Consider the following 24,313-nt stretch of genomic DNA (forward strand, 5'->3'; position numbering starts at 1 on the left):
TTAGTGTTCACGTCTTATCGTTATGGTCTTTAATCACTATGCCAGGCCTGTAGACTGATATTTCTTTATCTGTGTATATTGGCATGTCCTGCAGTATTGTAGCAATTATTTCTTCTTCTTCTTCTTCTTCTTCGTCTTCTTCTTCTCCTTCTTCTCCTTCTCCTCTTTCTCCTCCTTCTCCTTCTCCTTCTCCTTCTGAGAGATATTGTGGGTTAGTATTTGTATGGCCACAGGATCCTGAGAGGTGTATAATCTCTGCTGTGATTCTCACTGATAAGAGCCAGGCATAAGGAGTATAAGGGAGGTGGGGTGGGGTCTGGTCACACTGGTGCCGGTACAATCCTTTTTTCACCTCTGTCTGTTCCTCTTTCCCTTTTCTATCTGGTGTCTGTATCTTTTCAGCCTCTCTTTTCTTGCTCTCAGTTTGTTTTGCGCAGAGACTTTGAAGTTAATGAGCGAAAAAAGGGGAAAAAGGAGGGGAAATAGCCCTCACTATATTCGCTCAGTGTTGTCTCGGACCTGAACACGGGGGCGCCGAAGGAATCGGTGCGGAGAATTCCATTTCCGTTTGGTGAATTTTTACCATAGATATTTGCTTTCATCTGAGCTCATGTTTGTTTATTGGCATGCAAATTAACATGTGTACGGTCCATCTGCGGTTGTGAAGTGAGGCAGACGCCACCGTTTTGAGTGGCTTTTTATCCTTTAAAAGGCTTGAGTCTCGATAAACAGCCACTGGGGGTGTTCTGCCCACGAATGTTAATGAACAGTCTGTCCTCCAGCACCAATAGCTGTAGTATTCTTTCTTGCACTGTCATGAGGCCATTATTTGCATTATCCATGGTCATCCAAGACTCACTCAACAATAATAAACTCACGTGTGAGTAAAGGCTACAGTAGCATATGCATAGCAAAGATCCTGTCATGTAAATTGTACAGTAGTGCTCAGCTTTTCCAAACAGCCCAGCTCCCCGGGGGGTCTGGCAGGGGTGGGGGTTGCAGTCGGGTTGAAAATGTGCCGCATTGCTTCTCTCTAAAGAACACTTTATTTGTGTCTCTCCACTCTCCACTCAATGTGTATTTTATCTATTGACTTCTTGCCAGCCTTGTGTTGCTGACTCTAGTCTATCAGTGGGTGCAGCTAATACACTTGGATATAGGCAGGAGAAAAGGGGAGGGGGCGGGCTGACATTACCAGTCCCTCAAGGTCGAGACAGAGTTGCATCTCCCCACTTAACGAGCAATGCACAATTCTGCTTCCAAGTAAAACAAATCTACACTAACATTCCCAGACTAGCTCGATGGTCTTTTAGGAAAGGAGTGATGTCACGCAAAAAAACCGCCATAATTCCGATGCATGGCCGGCAGCTACACATTACAGTCAGCCGCATGGGGACACAGTGAACGCCAAATCGCCTTGCCATGAATACATACGTGTGTGTGTCTGTGTGTGTCAGTGAGAAAGAAAGAGAGAGAGTGTGTGCGTGTGTGTGTGCATGTGATGCTGGACAGCTTGTCCCCTCAGTGTTTACATGTGCTTAATCTGTTCTGTTTTAATTGCATTTATATTTCTGTGTATGACTAGTCAGAGCTATTGGTAAGGTATTTAAGATGCCGGTGACTATTTGCATTGGAGTGAGAGAATAAACGGGATATGATGGACTCAGAGCGTGAGCGTTCATGACTATCTGCATTACTGATGCAGGAAGACTGTTGGAGCTCCTCAGAGGACTCCTGGGAAGTCATGTTTTGGTAACCTTTCATAAGTGTAATCACAAATCACAGTTTCTTTTTTTAATCTTCACCCAGGCCAATCAGCAGAGTGGGTACGTGTCTCAGTCTAATAGGCTTGTGTATGCTGTAATGATGCTCATCAAATAAAATCTCATATTGTGTTTGATATAAAGTCAGGATCCATTAGGCAGTCAGGGTGCCCCATGGATATTGCCAGAATTGTTGTCTAGACCAGGGTTCTTGCTGGGGAGATGGGGGGGAGGGGGGGTGTCAGGGACGGACGATTGCAAATTTTGCCTGCCTGGGTCCTCTGTTGCTGAAGCGACCGAACCAGGTTGGGGAGGGGGGGGGGGGTCTGTTCCTGTCCTCATTCCCTCCCAGCCAGGTAGTCCTTCATTGTGATGAGGCACTGCACAAGTCACTCCCACCCCCAAGCCCCCCGACTCCCCCTCTTTTGTAATTACAAACTAATTAGCAGCTGCCCAGAAGAGATATGGATATGACTCTAATCTGTCTCCAGAAATGACAAAGTAAAGGGTTTGTTTCAGATTTAAATGTCAAGCTGTCTCACCTCGTCTTGAGAAAGTACACACTGTTCAGCCGCCTGCAGGTGGAGTTTTCTGCTGGGCCCTGTGGTGGGGAGGGAGGAATACATACAGAAATGCAATATTCAGCTGATGAAAGTGGGGGGGAAAGTCCTTGGAGTTTTCTGAATGTGTGGAGAGATAGGCAGGGCGTTGAGAACTGCAGGAAAATGATTGTTGTTCATTTAAATATTTATGTATGTTTTCTGCCAGAGATTAATAGAGCTAGTTAGACTAATTTAGCCCCTTCAAACGTGCATACTTCATAATGTAGCCCACATAGGAATATGAGAAGGGAGGGACTGTGCAGAGACTGATTTCTGAATTCATCTCAGATAAATGTGCTCGGAATGGCCTGTATTATTGCATTCCTGTTAATTGTTACCTGCTATGCCCACAGTTTATCTGCACCTGCCCCTGTATTACTTAATTAATGAGTTGTGCCTGGGGTGGGACTCTGCCGAAACCAAGGTGCTGAGATAAGTGACAGCCAATTAGGGGTCGAGGCTGTGTGGCGGAACGTGCGGCCTGTATGTGTTTATGAAGGGGTGGTGCATGGGGTTGGGGAGTGCATAGAGTAGGGATGAGTATGAGAGGAAGATGGGTGAACAGGTGGAAGAGTAAGAGAAGAGGCATATGGCACTTTATCAGGTATTCCATGTGACTGAAGCTGCTGGAGTTTCACCTGTGCTTGCAGTTGAGGAGACAGGGACAGGCAGCACCCTCTGTTATGACAGCACAGGGGTCAGGGGTCGTAGAAAGTCTTGTGCTGTGAAGCACAGAGATGGATCCCTGTTGCTCTGCTCTTTGCCACTTCCCCTCGCTTTCCCTGGACAGTGCAGAACAAGGCTGAATTATATTAACCCCCTGTTTAACAAGCCTTTTCTAATGACCCCGGGATGGGGATCCCTGCCAGTCACACAAGATGTTGCATGGAGGGGAAATACCAGGTGGAATAATCTTTTATGGTGTCTTTCCTTATTCAAGGACTTTGATCCAGATTAAATTTCTGACCAATTTTATATGGATTATTTAGACTTTTTTTTTTAACTCATGTTGGCTAATTATAAACCTTGCCCGCGCCCTGGGTTCAGTTCCAGTGGTCTGTGACAGGTTGGACTGCAGAGGGAATAATGGCACGTGCGCGGGGCTCTGTGACTCGGGGAGGAGTCATTAAGCTGGCGTGACATTAAGCGGCGCGGCCTGCGCGTGCTCGGGGACTTCCTGGTGACGCGGGCCCGCTAGGTGACTTTCAGAGAGGAAACAAAGAACGGTAATTGTGCGTTTGACAGCGTGGCGGCGTCTGCAGGTGGAATGTTGCCTTGAAAACGGAGCAGGGGAAACCGAGCAGAGGGGGAGGAGAGAAATGATTCCCTGAAGAAAAATCCAACCGTATGAAAACACCTGATGGGAGAGGGTGCCGTCTGTCGAGGACACTCCCATCATGCATCTGCAATGTGGTGGGTGGGGTGGGGGGGTGTCTCTGGATCTGGCCCCCGGCTGTAACTGGCTCCAGTTGATCTCCATGGCCACCGCACTAGCACTTATCACAAAAGTCAGGGCATGACAGAATGTCTCTGACAGGGAACACTGCGTTGATTTTTGCCCCTGTTTGTTTTTGATTCCTATCAACCAGGGGCCTGGCCAGGAGTAGATTCTGTCCTGTTTTAACTCGTTTCTGGTTTCATGATGTGGTATCCATGTTCTTTTCTGACATGAATACATATCCAGGATTCGTACGAAAATTAATTGATTATTAATTTATTTTATGTATTTCATTCATTACCCAAACATCACCATTATCGGTCATACGTCTATATCATTTCTGTCCTTCAATAAATATTCCCTGCTGTGATTCTGCCAATTTTCAGTCATCTTAAAGTTTGCAGTTTCCCTGCATATTTTTTAAAATGTATTTCAGTGTTAATTTATTTACATGGGCTACAGTCTAATCTTTTCTGATGTTTTCTGGCATGGATGACAAGAAAATTTGTCCATTTTGAATCCAATCCATATGTATTTTGAATAAAAATTCTAATGCATATGTCTTTAAAGAAAATGAATGCAATTCATTTTTGACTCCAAACAGGCACAAATGAAAGACACTGCAGAATTTACTAAAGGCAATGAATGTATCTCTTTCCTCTGAACAAAGCTTGTGGCCTTTGACCTTTTCATTACCTCGCAGTGGTCCAGTGTTTCTGGAGCAGAAGGAATAGTGGGAGGACAGTTTCCTGTCTTATGGTCATCATCACGCTTCATCATACCTGAATGCTCATATTAAAGACTGAAAGTATCCTTTCTTGCAATTGCAAACTTTGAAGTGCCTATACGAAAATAGATTCTGAAGGTGACTTTGCTGTTTACTGTACACACTGTTGGCCTGTCTATTTATGGCAGTGTTACTTGTTCATTTTTGGGGAGTATCAACAGACTCCCTGTAGATCAGAGGGACCAGGTGTTATGGACTCTATGCCTATTGACACGGGACATATGGGATCATTTCTGAGTCACTACTAAAAATGTATGAAGCATCAAATCTACATGAGCTATAATTATCTTGCACACTGCAGCAAATCAAAAGGACTGTGTCAGACGGCACAACAGAGGGATATGGACGGCGAGAGAGAGAGAGAGAGAGAGAGAGAACAAGAGTGAGAGCTGGAGAAAGCAACATTGTCATTAGAGCAGAGGTGACTGTTTCTATGGTAACGACAGTGCCCTGAACTGCAGTTGCTAAAAGATGGATCTGAGGCTGAGGAGCCATGGTGGCCCTGTTGAATTCCTCAAAAGTTCTGTTTTTTCAGAGTTTATAAGTCTAATATGTATAATAAAGCTGCTTGCGATGAACTCAAATGTGCAAAAATAAGCATGCACCCGGCATTGTCTAAACAGGATACCACATAGAAATGTGAGAGGGCCGTTAGAATTAGTGGGTCTTCTCTCCTCATCTGTCTGGTGGAGAAATAAAGAGGCAACAGCACAACACTCCACTGGTTTCACTGTCTAAACATCCTCAGTAGAGATTGAGAGTGGGTGGAGGCTGAACTAGAGCAATTGGACAGAGCTGTCCCTCAATCCAGACCTGAGAGACCTGCAGTTACAAATCGCATGTCCTTGATACGTTTAACATGCATGCTGCCACTCCCCCTTCCCAAGTTCGAAAAACCAAGAGAGAGAGAGAGAGAGGGTGGGATGGTGGGAGGGAGGGAGGGAGGTGGAGAGAGACAGAGAGCGGGGGGTGCTAGAGGGAGGAAAGGAGAGTCAAGGAGAACTAGAGGGAAAGTGAAGGAGACTTTAGAAAGATAGCAGGAGAGAAGGGAAGAAAAGCTAGAGGGAGAAGAAGAGATGGAAAGGAGGATAGGAAAGGGACGCTAGAGGGGTAGAGAGATAGCAGTAGGGGAAGGACAGGGAAAGAGAGCTAAGAGTGAGTGAGAGAAACCTAGCTGGGGGGAGAGAGATTGGAGTAAATGCTGGGTCTCTCATATGCAAAATGTTTCTGGTTCAGGGTGTGATATGAATGGCACTGAGAGGGGCTGCATGGAGCATTTCTGACTCCAGTGGGCTGAATCATATTTTTTCCACCCTGATGCCTGGAGAGGCCAGATTTGTCCTCCGTTAAGCTCGTTCCGTAAGTCACTCTTATACATGACATTATGAGGGCCCAGTGATTTGGCATCTGTAGGAATGCAGTACATAAAAGAGCCAAAATGCTGGCTACAGACATGGTGTTTTAGTTTCTGTAGTTTGCTTCCTGGGCCACTCATTAGCCTGTTTGTTGTCGTTGATGTAACAGAAGGTTTGTGTGGGCTGTAGTTGGTGTAGCTGTTAATGTCGTCCTGAGTGTTACCACTGTAACACTCGGGAGATTCAGTAGAAGGGAAATGGTGTTCAAACAAAAGCCCACATACTGTAAATACATTCACCATATACACACGCACATACATACACACTATTATGGAGTGGGATTGAAGCAGGTAATCCAAAGAAAGGGAAGGGGGCGGGGGGGAGAGGGAGGGGAAAAAGGGGTATAAGTAGTAGCAATAAGTAGCAACAGAAGAAAAACCGGAGGAGAAAGAAACCTCAGCAGGTTTTTCGTCATTCTGCTCAGTCACCCAAAGATGTTCTCCCAGACTGTGTGTAGGGAGGCGAGGTGATGGGCGGCACGCGACAAAATAATTGTTTAAATCCTGTGTCTCGGCTTAGCATGAGTATGACTCAAAGGTGTGTAAATAATGCTGGTTAGCCACCATGCTCCGATGATCGCTCTTTATAAATAGCTCCTCAATTAAGTTCCATTTCCAGGCAGCCGGGCGGGCAGGCAGACAGGAGCTGTGCCATGCACTCCACTGTCGTGCGGCTGCTGAGTTAAGTGATTGCCAATTAGTAGGCCGGGCTGTTGTTGTTGATGATGTTGTTGTTGTTGATGTTGTCGTGCGCACACTGATCAGCCAGAGAGGTGTCCAGCAGCAGCCTCTGCCTCTGTCTTTTTCAGGGTCAGCGTGTGTGAGTCTGTGAGAGAGAGAGAGAGAGAGAGAGAGAGAGAGAGAGAGTGATTGCGTGGTGTGTGTGTGTGTGTGTGAGCGAGAGAGTGCGGGTGTGTGTGTGTGTGGTGTGCATGTGTCTGCATGTGCTTGTGTGCTATATTTTCACAAGTGCTCAAGGTCATCCTGTGTAAAGGTGACACTTCTCATAAATGCAGTTCTGATAAGATTTTCATCACACCGATCAGTCACTATGCATCTGTCAGCCTCTATCCTGCATGCATTTATTATGCTAACATTTACTGTATATAAATGAGCATGGACTACAGGAAATGACTCAACAAAGTCAAGGTTACGGAGCACAATGCCTGAGTTGTTGGGGTTAAACAACTCACAGCAATAACCTTGTTACACAGCCTATCATCCATTTGATCTGTTTGTGGCACTGTCAGACTGTGATGAATCTATGGCTCTGATTGGCTGATGAGACATTGTATCTACAGCCAGGCTGACAACCACGTGTGTATCAGTGCTCTCAAGTGGCTGTCTCGCCAAAGGCTTTAGAATGTAACTTTGAAAATAAGGAAATTCAGATAGTCACAACACTGGTTTTCTCATCCCTTTTCTCCAAGGTCAAACTGTTGATCTTAAATCCTTCTGGATGTGTCACCTTTTGTCTTCCAAATTTTTTGGTAAGAAAACTGCCACAAAAATATGGCAAGAAAATATGTCAGGTTGGAGGAGGGTTAGGGCAGGTGGGACAGGGGCAGGGGTCACACAAAGAGAGGAAGGAAAACAAGCATGCAGTGCGAGGTACTGTAAGCGTTTGCATCTGTTTCAACAAGAGTCAATCAAACTCCTGCCCTGCGGATCCTTCCAGCATCACTGCAGCCCTCCCCCCCTCCCCCTCTGCCGCCCCCGCCCCCCCGCCCCATCTCCTAGGGAACATTGGCAGAGCTGGCATTTCTGCTGCCATCTCAGCGTCTGGCGACAGAGCAGATGTGTGTCCAGGAGAGCGTGACTGGAGAGGCTCAGGTGTGTTACACCGAGGCCTGTAGCAAAACAAGAACGCCTTCTCCCCTTCACCTTTCCAGCATGTTTGCTTTGGGAAGCTCTCTGACGTCTCAGAGTGTCCCAGCGGAGGCAGGGGGGAGGTGGGGTTCTCAGAACCTTCCTCTCTAGAGAATGTGGAGCATGGACGGACAGATGACTGATGATATCAATTACTTCATGTTTCAAGGCCACCTAAGGTTTCATCTGAAAAAAAACAAAAATGCTTTAAGCAGTACACAACACTCATCTGTGTGTAGTATCTATTAACAGCTTTTTAGTGATCATTTAAAAAAAAACAACAGTATATGTGTCCTGTCTTGTTGCTGTGTTCATGTTCTGAACATGACATCTCTGTTATGTTTGACAGAAAAAGGTCCAAATTTCCCCAAGTTGCTGTCACACTGTTGGTTTTATGGTCCAGTTTTATGACTGCTTCCTTCTCAATCGTCTCGGCACCATTTTGGTTCTATCATTATTTACACCATGCCACCCCAGCAAAAGTTGAATTCATAATGTTTTTTTTTTTGGTTGAGTGTTTAAAGATAAGTAGCAGTGATCATCTGTCGCCCTGTGGAACTGATGGGATTGCAGGTAGACCACTGGCACCGTGCTTCATTAAACATGTGCTTAACCCGTGGCCCCCACCCCAGCAGAGACCCTGGGCCAGCCGCACCAGATGGCCACTAATTGGGAGGCAGACAGGCCTATCTACCTGGGGGGCTATGGGAGGTGGCTTGATGTCCAAGGATACCTCTCTCTCTCTCTGTGCGTGTGTGCGTGTGTGCGTGCGTGGGTGCATGCGTGCACCATTGTGTGAGTCTAAAATTTGTCCGGCATGAGCCATAACGCTGGACCTGGGCTGGTGTTCAGTGCTCAGTGTTACATAAAGCTTGCTTTATGCATTCCAGGACAGGGATTAGCATTGAACTCCAAGCCCATTGATCTCAGTTTTCCTCATCAAGACAGTGGTGCGTTCCACACTGTAGCAGAGAAGGTCAGAGGGAGCCTGACAGTCCGTAGAGAAACAGGCCTTTCAACTGAAAGCGTTGCATAATTTCTGACATATGATTTCACACTTTGCTATGAGCAAACCTGAGCAGTCTGCAAACATCTGACATGCCATGAAAACCATCCCCACAAACATTTAATAAAAAGAGGTAGGGTGAAGACGAAAGGCCCAAATAGTGTTCCCAGAAATGTTCGCAAAATTTTAAACCATTCAAATATCTGTCAAAGTAGTTTTCACATAGGATTTAAGGACTAGCGTGCAAAAGGACCAAGAAACAGTTGGTGACAAAGTTTCATGTTAGTAAAAATGTGATTTGTTTGTGCCAAGCGCTGAAGCGTGCATGCTTAGATCCAGCCTGCTGAGCTACTGTTGGGCCCGTTTACTATGGAAAATTGGTGAGCAGAGAAGTAATTTAACTTTTGTGAGTGCCGTTGGAACGACAGCCCCCCCGTTGGCTCCCTGGTGTTGCAGATGGATTCGAGGTCTGGTTGCTCCCCGCAATGCAGAACACTGGCAGGGAAGGGCGGCGTCGTTCCCAGTAAGAAAGGATCTGTGGACTGGCAGAAAAGCTGTCCTTCAGTGTGCCTGATGAAAAAGAAGCTGTGACCTCCGCGGAGGTCCACGCCTCTGGCACCTGCCAGCCTAGATCAGCGCTGCTCATCTTAATTGAGTTTATGAAGACTTTATTTATGAAGAAACTGTTAGCGTAGCTTTCACTGGGGTCTCCCTGGCATAGCATGCGGGGGATTTATTAGCCCTGTGGGCTGTGCCCTGTCTGCCTTCCTATCCACATTATCACCCTTTAAAGCATCTCCCTAAAGCATCTCCTTAGCATCACTGTCTTTCACAAGAAACACAGACTTTCAATGACACTTTAAGCTCGTAAACGTTATTTTTTTTGATGCCAATGGACAAAAAGAGCGCAATTTAGATGTCACTTGCAAATTTGATGGAATAGGCCTTGACTAATTTGCATACTCTGCCTTCCGGTGTCAAATACCGCCTGCACCCTGCGGTGCTTGGTTAAGCTTATTCTGAGGGGCAGGCAACAAACTGCACCTTGATGTGGGTTTGTTCTATCCATCAACACAGACCCTGCACATTTGTGTCAGAGAGCTTTTATAGTGCCTTGACAAAAAGAGTAAATGTGTGGCTGGGCTGAGCATACAGAGAGAATGTGAGGGGCATATATCACCCTGTTGCTTTGGGCAGGGGGGTTACAGGCGGGCACCATCAATCCTGCCATTTCCTATGAAACACCATCCACAGCCGGAGGGACAGTCTCCTTTCAGAGCCGAAGCTATTTTCAGCTCCATGCGTCCACCCCCGCCCACCCCCCCACCCCCCCCATACTCACCCCCACCACCACCCCCCTCACTCCCCCCAGTCCCTGCTCTCGCCCTCTGTCTCATGGAATCATAGCCTGTGGCCCAACTTTTCATGAAAATACTGAGGAGCACGAGGGGTGTTGTGAAAATGGGACAGTGAAAAAGCACAAAACACAAAGGTGTTACCCTGGCCGGGGAAAAAAATGCAGACAAACGTAAAAGGCATTTGAAGCCCTGTTTTTTTCTGCTTGTTACTGTATTTTTTTTATTTTTTATTTTTTGTTCAGGTATGTCACCAGTTTGTCAAGTCTTTTCTATGTATTTTATAGACTTTAGAATTAGTTGTACTACAGTATAGTAGTTGTATCCAGAATGATAGACTTCTATTCTGTCTGAGTTCTGGCTGTTGTCTCAAGCCAGCTTCTGGAATATTTAGATTAGGGAATGTTCAATGAGAAGACCATGGTGTGGCCATAGGGAGAAACTGAATTCATGAAATAGACTGGCTCCTCTGGATCCACAGGAAGTGTCACATGAAGAAGGGTGTCATCCTGAAAATGCTGTGCATCTTGCTGTCTAATACGGTGCAAAAAGAGCACTGAAGCATTTGCACGTCTCTTTTTCAAGGCCGCTGTCTCCGTGTGAGCGCTGCCGCAGACTCCTGACCATCACCGAGGCTCACGGTCTGAGTGATTGGCCCTCACCAGGATCGCGTGCTGCTTCGACTGTAGAACGCCTAGCGTACGCCGCTGCGCGGAGCGATCTAGCCCATCTCCTCTGCTTTCTGAGCATGACCAAAGCCGCCTCGCAGTGAGAGAAAAAAAAAAAAGAAAAAAACATTCCTGGCCGATTCACGCCGCCAGTGCCCTTGAGGACGCGCGTCCTTGTCTGAGGGAGAATAATAACAAGGCAGGTCCCAGAGAGGGCCTCGCACAACAATGTGGGGTCCAGGCAGCGGCAAGCCGGGCCGGCGCCACCGTCACTGCTGGCCCACTGCTGTGCCCAAGATAACAGGGCGGGTCTGTCCATTACCCGTGCTGTCGAGAGGCGGGACGGAGAGGGGAGGGGGAGATGTCTGTGTGTGAAGACTCTTCAGCTCTTTTCATTTTCACCCACTTTCCCGATTCAGGATTTGACTCTTATTTCTGGAGTATGAGAAGAAAAATGTGCATTTTTGCATCTTGTTCTTGCAGCTCCGTATGTGTACCTGCTATGGACAGCAGTGTGGCATAGTGCTTTGAGCAACTATGACTAGAAGATTGTATGCTTGAAACCTTTCACTTCCTTCGTGCATGGAGTGCATCTTCCAGGACATTTTGATTGCACGCAAATAGAGCGAAGGGTATCTTGCAGGAAAATAGTCTGAGTGGGTCCTGACCATACTTCCCTTTCATCAATGTCCATACACCTATTTGCTTGTATTTTTCTTCGCTATAGAATTCTGGTTGTTTACAGGCTAATTGTAAATTTGGCTATACTGTAGCTGGCCAACTGTAGTTTACTGTCCGAAATTCACAAACAGCAAGAATGTGACCATTACCGCTTGGTACTCACAGGCTACTCTAGCTAATGCATGCAATTAGAAGTGGCCTATTGCCTACTGTTTTAAATTCTGCAAGTAAACCCTGTTTCCTCTGGGCCGTTATATCAAGTCTGACCTTAATTAGTGATTGCTGGCTTGCTAGCTGTGATGACTGGCTAGCTAGTTAGCATAATAAATATTTTTGAGGTATGGTCCAGCCAACAATTTACATCAATACAATTCAGGTTGGACTGATATGTCATAAATTTAAATCATAGCTCACTAGTCATTCCAGATAGTAGTGAATATTTCAATAGCTTACCCATTGGCACAGACCAGACATCCTCTTCTCTTGAAAATGTACCGCAGGAAATTTCCAGTTTCCTAATTAATGTGAGTAACATCATCCCACAAGGCTGATGTGTGATTCCCATAGGAGTTCTAGGATCAGGTACAGTCATGCAACTTCTATTTGGGCTTAATGAAGCACTGATTCTAGATCTGTTCTTAGAAGTACTTGCTTCTAGTTGTCTGTAACCTTAGTTGCAGTGTTGTTTTTTTAACTACCAGATGTCACTGTTGAATTTTCATTGAGCATTAAATGAGCTTTGAGCATTAACTTATATTAACTGAGCATGAAATTATAATCAAATATATGTTTTACCCGATGTCTAGCCTCGGCAGCAGGAGAATTAAGCCCACAGGAAACCCCACAGTAAAATATTAAACTGTAATCTTTGCGAGTCACCATAGATAAGGGCATTTCATAATGTAATTATGCTGAACATTTCTGCCTTACTCCACCTGGGAGCTGGCTCTGCTAGGCGGACACTTTGCTGGACTAACTACAGCGCCCACCGAAGAGCCATGTTAGATACCTTAGACGTGCAAACACACTTACTGTGGACGCTCAGTGGAGAGCAGCAGCTGCAGATGACTGTCATCGCTGTAAGTCTGTCTGCAACGAGTTCCCCGTGAATTCTAAATGAGGGCTGAAATACTGCTGGACAAATGTCATCCGAGCCATCTCAAATCCTGTCCTTCTTCATCAGGAATGCACCCAATCAGTACGTGACTCCACATCTGCGCATGTCACAGATATAGGGGGTTTGTATTGTAATTCAGTACAGATAGGCTTTTGTGCCTTAGCTTATGCATTTATGTTTAATTTTAGAGCATGATGTTATACCTGCTGTATTCACAAGTAATTCCCCAGGAAAACGAATCCATTCAATTCAGAGTGGGACCAACCTGCCTAGCAGTCACTCAAGGCGATGTGCATGTTGTTTGTATTGTTGATTCTATTTTTGGAATTTCTTAATATTCTGAGCCATGGCGATGGCTCTGTGGTTCCAATATTTAATCTTGGATCCTCTTTCATGAGTATTTGCACTACATTGATGCCACTGGAGGCTCTCCCAGATTCCTTTTAATAGAAAAGGTATTTCCACTCCTGCCACAGTGTAGCGTGTCCAATCGAAAGCTATTGCATGAGGTTTGACAGATAGGAGGCTTACTGTGAATCTGGGAGGCGAGACACGGGCGAGCCCGGCGGTGGGATGGAGCGCGTTTCTCAGGCGGCACGTCGCGCTCCCTTTCCACTCTGTCTCAGGGACCAACTCAGATAGACGCTCCACAATGTTATCATCCCCACTGCCTGTGTGATCGCCTACTGCCCCCTTTCACTGTTGGCACTGAGACCCGACTCTGAATAACCATTTCTACTTTGCTGATTTCCCCACCCCCCTCCCTCCATCCCTTCTTCCCCCTGACTCACACATACTCTCCCCCTCTCTCACCCTGTTTCTTCAACTCCTCACCGTGCCCAAAGTTCCTTGCGTTTTGTCTCTGTAATCCCTCTGTTTTCCTGTGTGTTTGTCTGTTTCCCTTTTCCTTCTCATTCAGTTCAATTTAGTTTAAATTCAAAATGTCCTATTGGCATGAGATGCAAACCAGAAAATATTGCTACATATTTCTGGCAAGGCAAGACAGTACAGTGATATTACCATAAAATGTACATCTAGGTTTATGTTGTCAAGGGAGATGAAAAGCATCTATAAGTTTGAAGGTTTTGCTGTCTTGCTCACATGCTTCCTCCACCCTAATAAGCTTTTCAAGATGATTTTGCCACTAATGTTCTGTGCTGCTGTTAGTTTCAGGTTCTTCCTGGTGGCTGAGGCCGCTGTTAGGACTAATAGCTGGTGCGCTGTGCACAGCTCTGTCATTAATGCCTTCTTTAACAGAATAAACTCCATCTGCCTTCATGAAAGCCGCATAAACCAGTCAAGTAAAAAATGAAAATAACCCTGGGCAGTTTTATTAACCCCAGTAGGATTATTTCCTTCCATTTGGCTCCTTTTATTTACTTGCCTATTTATTTATTTATCTGTGTCAGCGGTGATTTTGTGAAGATTGCTGCAGCGCTGCAGATGAGAGGGAGAAATGTGCTGGTCCTTTATCTATGTTTCTCAGGAGGTACTGCAGTTGGTTAGGGTGCAGTGGGGCGAGTTAAGGTTTAGTGTGCGGAGTTAAGGTTTAGTGTGGGGAGTTATGGTTTAGTGTGGGGAGTTATGCTTTAGTGTGGGGAGTTATGGTTTAGTGTGGGGAGTTAAGGTTTAGCGTGGGGAGTTATGGTTTAGTGTGGGGAGTTATGGTTTAGTGTGGGGAGTTAAGGTTTAGTGTGCAGAGTTATGGTTTAGTGTGGGGAGTTATGGTTTAGTGTGGGGAGTTATGGTTTAGCGTGGGGAGTTATGGTTTAGTGTGGGGAGTTATGGTTTAGTGTGCAGAGTTATGGTTTAGTGTGGGGAGTTATGGTTTAGTGTGGGGAGTTATGGTTTAGTGTGGGGAGTTAAGGTTTAGCGTGGGGAGTTATGGATTAGTGTGGGGAGTTATGGTTTAGTGTGGGGAGTTAAGGTTTAGTGTGCAGAGTTATGGTTTAGTGTGGGGAGTTATGGTTTAGCGTGGGGAGTTATGGTTTAGTGTGGGGAGTTATGGTTTAGTGTGCAGAGTTATGGTTTAGTGTGGGGAGTTATGGTTTAGTGTGGGGAGTTATGGTTTAGCATGGGGAGTTAAGGTTTAGCGTGGGGAGTTAAGGTTTAGTGTGGGGAGTTAAGGTTTAGTGTGGGGAGTTATGGTTTAGTGTGGGGAGTTAAGGTTTAGTGTGGGGAGTTATGGTTTAGTGTGGGGAGTTATGGTTTAGTGTGGGGAGTTAAGGTTTAGTGTGGGGAGTTAAGGTTTAGTGTGGGGAGTTAAGGTTTAGCGTGGGGAGTTAAGGTTTAGTGTGGGGAGTTATGGTTTAGTGTGCGGAGTTATGGTTTAGTGTGGGGAGTTATGGTTTAGTGTGGGGAGTTAAGGTTTAGCGTGGGGAGTTATGGTTTAGTGTGGGGAGTTATGGTTTAGTGTGGGGAGTTATGGTTTAGTGTGCAGAGTTATGGTTTAGTGTGGGGAGTTATGGTTTAGCGTGGGGAGTTATGGTTTAGTGTGGGGAGTTATGGTTTAGTGTGGGGAGTTATGGTTTAGTGTGGGGAGTTAAGGTTTAGTGTGGGGAGTTAAGGTTTAGTGTGCAGAGTTATGGTTTAGTGTGGGGAGTTATGGTTTAGTGTGGGGAGTTATGGTTTAGTGTGGGGAGTTATGGTTTAGCATGGGGAGTTATGGTTTAGCGTGGGGAATTAGTGAGATAGTGAAATAAATTTGGGTGGATTTAGGTTAGAACACCTGGGTGCTGAGTGAGAGCTGTTACAGTAGGGTGAGAACAGATTAGGTGGAGTCCAGGGAATATAGTGGGAAGTGCATTGGGTTCTATCTTACTGAGGTTGAGCAAGGTACATTAAGGTGGAGTCAGCTCAGTAAAGGCTTTTTGGCTTTGTTCTTTCTCTCTCAATCTAGACTTTTTTAAGGCAAACATCAATCGGTATCTCTTCTTCTCGTTTGGGCACCATATGTAGTATATTGCAGACAGTTTTTGCTGTCCGCTGTTGTAAACAGTGCTTTGCAGCAATGCAATGAGATGAGATGAACCATGCAGGGGGTCTTGTAACAAGGTCAGCCGAAGGGTGATTATTGTATTGTCTGTGGTGCTGATGGCTCTGTAACCACTGCGTCTCTGCAAGTCTTACACCTCTGCCACCGAGCCCCTTAAAGAACCAATATTTGCTACTTGTATACTGGATAAGATATAAGCATTAATACAAGACAGAACTCAGGTTATACTGATGAAAATCATTGTGTATACATGCATCGTGCATGTGTGTGTTGTGTTTGTGTGTATGTGTGTTTGTGTGTGTGTGTGTGTACATGAGGAATATGTCTACAGTTTTCTAAATGTGAGCAGTCTTATTTTTGAAGCACTGCCTGATCTGGATATTTTCAAGTTTGCTAATGTGGCTGCGGTGTTCTAACAGTTTTTTTTTTTTTACTGCATCATACCTATGTAAAATAAACAAAATGCAAACATTTGCTTGTTTTTTTTTGTTTGTTTGTTTTTTTTTTGTTGTTTTTTCTTTTTTTGCAGGCGAGTGATATTGAGTACTATGATTCCAAGGCAGACTCAGACTCCGTAAGTATTGTTTATTTGTGTTATTGATTTGTCCTCCACCCCCTCCCCCTGAATGCACCAGCCCATCTTCCACTTATCTCTCTGAACTGGTGAAAATTGACCATGGCACTTTGACTTTTTCTGCAGAAGAGAGGTTTGGTTGCAGTGCATGTTTAAAGTGCTTCCATTGCAGCTCTCCTCCCCGGCTTCCTCACGCTAACATTCTGTGCCTTCTTTTCAATAAAATGAAATTATGCGGCAGCACAGATTAAGTTTCCCATTTGTCTTAGTGCTTTTTAAGTGCCGGGACCTGGCAACTAATAATGCCTAGGTCCAATACACTACACTATAGAGCTGAGCTTGCTAGATCTTATTCCGGCTCTATGTTCACTGTCCATGACACGTTTTGTTCTCGTGCCATTCCATCTACGAGGCATGTGCTGAAATGTTTTGAGTCATTTTGTTGTCATATCCTTGAGGATCTGTAAAGCATGCTGACAGTCCCCGCTTCCACTACCCATCCACCCCACTGCCCACCTCCCCTTATTTTTTCTTCTCAATGTCACAAGAACAGCGCATGTCAAGGAACTGATTTATTGGCTGCTAGGGGAAATGTGAAATTCCCAAACTACCAAAGCACAAAGGTAGGAATGAAGGTGTGAATGGAAAGGAGAAGAAAGAAGGAGAAGGAGGGGGGAGCAGGGCGAAAGCATAAATCAAAAGCGAGGTATTCGGATGTGATTAATGGCAAATAGTTAAGAACCTGCCAAGACCCCTAATTGGTAGAGATCAGTCATCGTTAACGTGGCGGCCATGGAGGCCTGGGCTCCCGCTCACCTCTGTGACCCGGGGTTCATCCTGATGGCCGTGGGCACAGCACTGAACTCCACCCCTTCAAGCCCTGCCATTGGTCAGTGCCATTTCACGGATGGCACCAATTTCCAAATCAGTAGAACAGCTTTGGATGTTGATTGCTAAAGCACATCTCTGTGCTAGCCCACCCTTTTCCCCTGCCCTTCTTGCTGGTTTAAACAAGGGGCAACCAGGCTGGAGTTGTAATACTTATATACATAATTGTAATACATGTGCCAAGTAGATAAGCCACTGGGGGCACTGAGTTCAGAGCTTTAGGTTCATTTTTGTAGCCTTATAAACTTTATTTATAAAAACATTATAAACCCACTGGTGTAGAGGCATATGCTACATATGGGTTATAATGCAATATAGCCAAATTCTTTTCGGTCTCAGTGTTCAACTGTAAAAGCAAAATTCCAGAAAAATATGTAAAAACATTCAGTGTCAAATGATATTTTGCTGACAGTAAAGGGGATGGAGGGATAAAGCTGAAGTATTCGAGCCATGCCTTGATTATCTGAAGTGTTCTGAGCCGTCAGTCCTGAAAAAGAGAAAGGAAGGGAACTAAGGACCTGTTTGCACCTGTCCTTTGACTCACAGGAATCCGCTCGTTATGAAAACAGACAGAGAGGTTTGGGGAGAGGAACTGTTAGCAGCCAGTCCCGTCACTTAAACGGACCCCTGTCGTCACATTGGTACTCAGATTTGTGGAAAGTCCTCACCACCCATCCTCCCCGCCTGTTCGGCAGCCGCGCGCTCGTTTTACTCACCAGCCCCAAGCCTTGTTCCAGCTCCGAGCGCCGGCCCGGCTGACCTGTCCTCTGTGGTTTGATCATTTAATGAAGCCATGATGGTGATATGCTCAGAATGGCGAGGATCTGACAGTGTCCTAAGGATCTGCTGAAATAATTAATGGTGATTTGTCGATGAGGCTGGGGAATTAATGTGCAACTTCTGACAAATGCCTGACAAAACCTCCGGCGATAGTTCCGTGTCTCCTCTCTTCTGTAGCTTTGCTGAAAATTACCCATAGGCCATCACTCTCCACTTTCCCAAAGATTGAATTGCCCGAGGGACACTTGTGTCTTTAACATTCTCATACAGAATACTCAGAATCTTACACAGTTGATGTTTTGTTGAACAGGCCACAGGACACACACATTTGTTCACTTTGAGCTGTCAGATGTTTCATTTTGGCTCATCTGGTTGCATGGTCGATTGTTTTTCACTGAGAACCCTAACCTGTGCTTCCTATCAGCATTTTCTCTGGTGCTTGTAGCAAGATGGACACCACGCCCTGATTTCCAGGAACCTTGTGGTACAGTCATTATTGGCCCAAGACAGCCGCTCTCTTTTATTCTGTATCCCTCTGTCCTAGGAAATAATTGTTATCTGTCACGTCCACAGTGATGGTACAGTGCCCTCTTTCTTGCCTTAATGACAGGCCTATGCGATGGGAATTATTCTCACGGCACAGAAGAATAAGAAACTGGAGCACACGTTGGCCTTTATCATGCAAGCTTTCTGCTGTGAAAGGTGCATTAACTCAGATGGGGGTATTTAGAACCACATTGGGCTCTATAAGGTGAATTAGAACTGAGGATGCAGAGGGAAGGAACAATCTGTTCCATGGAAAATGTATTAGCCTAGAAGCGAAGGGGCAGAGTGCTGTTGAAGGTATATTAGCCTAGGAGACAGTGAGGGGGTAGCTTTATGCTCTTCAGTTTGCAGTAGTAAAATGAGGTTTAGAGGGAACTGTGCAGTCTTGTAGAAGGTATATATTTGTCTGGATCTAGCGGAAACACAGGTAGAGGGTACATTGCTTTGTATAGCATCGTGCTGTAGAAGTGTGGTAGTATAGCACTGTGCAGTAGAATGCTCAATGGTCCAAGTGTGGACAGAGCAGGGCAGCATTACATTAAATGATATTACAGGCATTTAGTGACTTGTACAACTTTTAACATAGCGGCAGGCAGTGTGGTGTTTTAGAAGAATGTAGTAGTGCTCTGAGGGAATGGCCCTTTGCTGTAATGTGGTGTAAGTTGCTGCAGGGAGACAGAGGGAACTAGCCTGTTCTGTGGCCTGTCCTCACTGTGAAGAGGGAAATACTACATGGCCTAACGGTGGGGAAGGCCAGCAGAGTGCAGGTTTCCCCTCACACCATTTTCTCTGAGGGAAGACAGGGCAGAAGGGAAAGAGAGCAAACATGTGTTCTGAGAAAAGAGAGTGAGGAGCAGAGTAACTGAAAAAATGGGGCAACTACTGTCTGCTGAAAATAAACTTTTCTAACAGGTTTTTAAAAAAAGAAAAATATATATATAAACGAGAGTCAATTTATTTTTTAATGGAAAGGATGAAAGACCGCAGCTGCCTCAAATTCTTTACTTTTCTTGGTCTGTCCTCCTTTGCCCTCCCTCTGCCCCCCCCACCCCCTGTCTATCAGACTCAACCTGCCTGCAGATCATTCGGATTATTCAGTCCATTGGCGTGAATCGGGGCTGGAGTGCTCCTGAATGCTGACAGGGGGATCTGGCTGCAAGGCCATAGAGTGGATATGACCGTGCAGCAGCCTGTTATTTATAATGCATATAAAAATAAATAAACTGATGTGGGGTTCATGGGTGATGGGTGGGTCTCTCTGCCAATGGGTGGGGGGCATGACCTGCCATATTAGTTGAAGGAAAGTTGCCGTGACAATCTAAGTACTGTCATGAAGGAAGGCTGCCGCTCCCTCTGATCAGGTAGACATGTGGTAGAGATTTAAATCTAGATTTAATTCTACTCAGGAGCTGATGAAGTTTGTTTTTTTTCTCTCTGAAGGGGAAGGTGTGAGTGTTGGAGGAAGAGTGGAGAGAATAAGAGCAATGAGGGTTTGAAAAAAGAGGAGAGGTTGGAAGCCACCTTGAGGTGAAACTGAAGGAGCTTTGTAGTGAGGTAGAATTTAACCATCAAGAAATAGAACCTTTTACCATTGACCATTTATAGACGGCTTTTGGAAGAATGCTTAGCGCATGTCACTGGAGGTGAAGTAACCCAGAGAAAGTACATTTTCAAGGTTGTTTTAGAACAATGGCTTTGTTCGACATGTTTGCTCCCCTTCCTCCATGCTTTGACCGATCAAATCCTGACTGTGTATCTGTGTGCTGGGCCGTGTTCCTGTGGTCCAAGCTGTGTATTTTCAGCCTGGACTGTATCGCTTTGTGTTGTGGTGTAAGCTGGGTCCGATGGCCTGGACTGACTCAGTCTGAGCGGTTTGTTCTGCAGAGCAGGTTTGATTGGTCAGGTCATAAAAATGCTGACTCTTGGGGTTTGTGTCCCATCTGTCCCTGTTTCCGCCTGCATCTGTGCTTCTCAGCACACACACACACGCGCGCACACACACACCCACACACACACACACACATGCACGCACACACACGCATGCACACCACACACACATGCATGCACACACACGCGTGTACACACACACGCACACTCATATGCACACAAACACGCGCACGCACGCTCGAACACACACACATGCACACACACACACGAACACATGCACATACACATACGCCCGTGCACACATGCACGCACACACGCACACACACCACACACACATGCACGCACGCGTGCACACACACGAACGCATGCACACACACACGCGCGCACATGCACAGACACACACATGTGCACACACACATGGATGCACGCACACACGCATGCATGCACACACACACACGAACACACACACGCGTCACACACACGCACGCGCGCACACACACACACACATGCACACACGCGCGCGCACACATACACACTGATGAGAAGCTGCCTTTTTCCATTATACAGTACCTGCGTTTTTTGACACCTTTTAATTGTTTGTTTGAATCTGCTATGTGTCATCATGTGCCTCTCATGTGCTGTTCTACCACACTTCTCACACACACATCTGAATGAGGTCTCTCTTTCCTGCCCCCTCATACACACAAACACAGAGTAGACTCTAAGGCAGAGTCGCAGCCACACGGCCCCACGGGGAAGAGCTCAATGTGAGCAATGATTATGAGAGCAGAGCAAACAGGGGAAAGAGAAAGGTGGGACTGAAAGAGTCTTCAAAGTGTCATTTTTGGCCTCTTCAACCTTTAATTAAACCTTGAAAACTGGGGAGATAAAATTAACAAATTGGGTAATGAATCGAGCAAAACAGGTGGTAAATGGCTGAAGAAAATTAACCAATCAGTCTTTCCTGTGCGGATTTATTTAGCACCTAATTAGACACTGCCTTGGTTAATTATGATTGGGCTCTTGCAAAAAAAATAAATAAATAAAAAAATCTGTGCTAGAATGACAGCCAAGGGAAAAAAACACAAAGAAGCAAAGAAATAAACAAATAAAAGCAGCCGACTCCAGATTGCAGCCATATTGGGGTCAACTCCAAGTACAATTACATTGACTGTTGTTCCATGATTAGTAGTAGAAGTTACATTTAGCAAATGACTGTAGTCTCTAATTGGAATTTTTTTTATTGTACTACATATAACGTAATGTCCATTTCCAAGCACATTCACTCAATGTAACGTGTACTGGGAAAGTTTCCTGTAATAAAAAAACCCGGAGTGGGGTTTGAGGGTCTATGGCCTGAATAGACTCTGCTGTCTTAGCAGCACTTCCCTGTTTTTAATGTATTCTAATTGTAATAGAACAGACTGGCATCAGGCCCCATCAGCACCTCATTAAGGATGAAGAGATTAAGAAGTGCTTGTAAGAATCCAGATGCAAAGTGACAGGGGGTTCAGCATCAACATCGCCCTGCTCTGATATGTAATCAAGCAACCCTGCGCCTCCCCCCTCCATGTTTTTTTTTTTTTTTTTTTTGGGTGATGTAATTGAAGCGCAGGTTCTGACAGACATCCTCTCTCTGTCATGCTGCATAGGGGCACAGAGGTCACCAGCATCAAAACCCATCATCCAGTGAACTGGAGAGTGTTTGCTATTTTAACTTCCCACAATGCTTTCTGCTCCAAGGCATTAGTAATAGTGTATTAGCTAACAGGGTTTTGCTGGTCCCTGCATCCTCCAGCTTTAAAGGCTCGCTGTGGCCTTGAACTAATACAAGAGTGCCCTGTCTCTGGATATTCTGGGGTTACTTAGGGAAATAATAGCCGTGCGATCATCCAGTGTTGCCATGGTTAGGTTTTACCGATGCTATAGTGTCTGCATTGTGTGCTCTAGCTATCAGAAGAGTCTGCCGGCTCTCGCTGGGCTCTGAGCTTCCGATTGGTACATTTTCTAATGTGAAGGCAGGATTATAAAAACAATGCTTCCGTGGAGAGGCTTGAGTGGTGTGTGCAGAGAGGAGGATTGTGGAAGTGAAGGGCTAAGCGTCTGCCTATTGACAGGGCACTTGTGAGCGGGCTGATAACCGAGGAATGAGTGTCAGGGCTTTGGGTGGCTTATTGGGACCTCTCAGTGCATCGGAATGCCTCGCATGCACTCCACTGGCCTATCCTGGGCGTAGAACGGAGAGGAGTGATTGCAGAAGGACGGCACAGAGCTGTCATTACAGGACATGGCCAATGAGGATGTGAGGCCACGATGATTTGGTTGTGATGAGATATTAGGGGTAGTCACAATTATGGGAGGCTGTGATGATTGAGGCAATCATGGATACGAATACACCATGGTTTCCATGATGAAATAGTAACCATCTGATTTGCATGGATCTGCAGGCTGTTTATCAGCCTATGTAAGATACCCCTGCGTTATTTGGTGTTAACAAGAGACAGTGAAGCACTTTGGTTTACAACAATCACTGTGCACCCTGCTTTTTTTGTGCATCTGTATAAGTGCATAAGTTTGCATTTGTTTATGCTAATCTTTTCCTCCTATCCCTCTGTCTTCATGAAACATGGGACACGTCACTCTCAGTCTTCATATTGACATGCAAGAGGGGCATCCAGCAAACTTGCTTTTTTTGTTCGTTCCGACAACAGCTTGTAATTGCATTTTAATAGACAATTAAAACAAGGCCATAAATCAATGCATGGCACCAGGAGTATAGATTGAATCAATTTTTTGCTAAACATATTCGGGCCGATTGGTTCTGCTTTTTTCTGCCCCCAATATGTTCTTTCGCAGTCATTGTGTGTGTGCGTGAGCGCATGCATGTGTTTGTGTGTGTGTGTGTATGTGTGTGTCCAGCGCCTACATGCAGGTGCGTGTGTGTGCACATCTACTTGCATGCATGTCTATAGGAAACAATATTTTGTAGTATTCTTAAAATATACCATGCTTGTCTTTATTAATTCTTAAATAATAGTATGCTGAAGTATTCGTAAAATATACTATTGTATACTTTAGCACACCTGCATTATAATTAATACAATATGAAGAATTTCAGGTATATAACTAATATTGTAATGTGTTTGCAACAGTTATGTAAAGTAATGTGCTTGTGTGCTGTTTTTTGAGGCTGTGTGTATATGTTTAATATGCATGCATTTTGTAGATATTCGTAGACAGGAAAACGTGCAAAGAATTTATATTGAAAAAGGTAGAATGTAAAAGTGTAAAGGTATAGTGTGTAACCACGGATTTGTAGTAGTACATTATGTGAGGGTGTGCATGTGGTGTGAATTCCCTGAGGAGGAAAATAAATAAATAAATAAAGAAACCAAAGGTACTGTTTAGATCTAGATCCATTTTATTTTTTAAATTACTGGCCCTAGAAAAGGCAAGGTTTCTCTACTGTTGATAGCTTATCAAGATTGAATCCAAAATGTCACATTAATGGAGAAAGATTAAATTCTGAATGCCCTTCATCCTCGTTTGACATTTAACACCTTTCAGATTTTTTACGTGAGGAGCCACGGCATCTGACAAAAATCACTGTACTCAGCAGCAGACACAACCCAGAACCCTCCTCGCACAACTTTACAGTCAGGGGGGAAAGGGGGTAGTAACATTTTATTTTAGGGTTTATCTAGAGTAGCCTAGAGTGTACATGGGTATGATAGGGTTATTTGGCCAGGCCACATATTGATTATGAAGTGTTTATAGCTCCAGGACATTAAATTATATTTTGACTGAGTTTTCCAGTTTATGTACAAAGATGATAAACAGAAGAAGCTTCTGTCCACATGTTTGCTTCTGCCCCCCCCCCCCCCAATTCAATCAAAGGTATCTCCTGACTGAGTATTCCTGCGCTTTTAACATGAAATAATTC

The 24,313-nt window shown here is 45.1% G+C and overlaps 1 protein-coding gene across 4 annotated transcripts in view; it reads left to right on the forward strand.

Annotated features, from left to right (window-relative positions):
- cacna2d2a (calcium channel, voltage-dependent, alpha 2/delta subunit 2a) overlaps positions 1-24,313 on the forward strand; it is a 232,309-nt gene that overhangs the window by 132,752 nt on the left and 75,244 nt on the right. For 3 of the 4 annotated variants that reach the window (XM_035383011.1, XM_035383010.1, XM_035383012.1), the window contains exon 5: positions 16,225-16,269. The exons of the other annotated variant lie outside the window; for it this stretch is intronic. In XM_035383011.1, coding sequence (XP_035238902.1) covers positions 16,225-16,269 — 45 coding nt within the window. The remainder of the gene's footprint in view (positions 1-16,224; positions 16,270-24,313) is intronic. 4 annotated transcript variants of the gene reach the window in all.

This window comes from Anguilla anguilla, chromosome 11 (assembly GCF_013347855.1).
Source record: "Anguilla anguilla isolate fAngAng1 chromosome 11, fAngAng1.pri, whole genome shotgun sequence".
Lineage (NCBI taxonomy): Eukaryota > Metazoa > Chordata > Actinopteri > Anguilliformes > Anguillidae > Anguilla > Anguilla anguilla.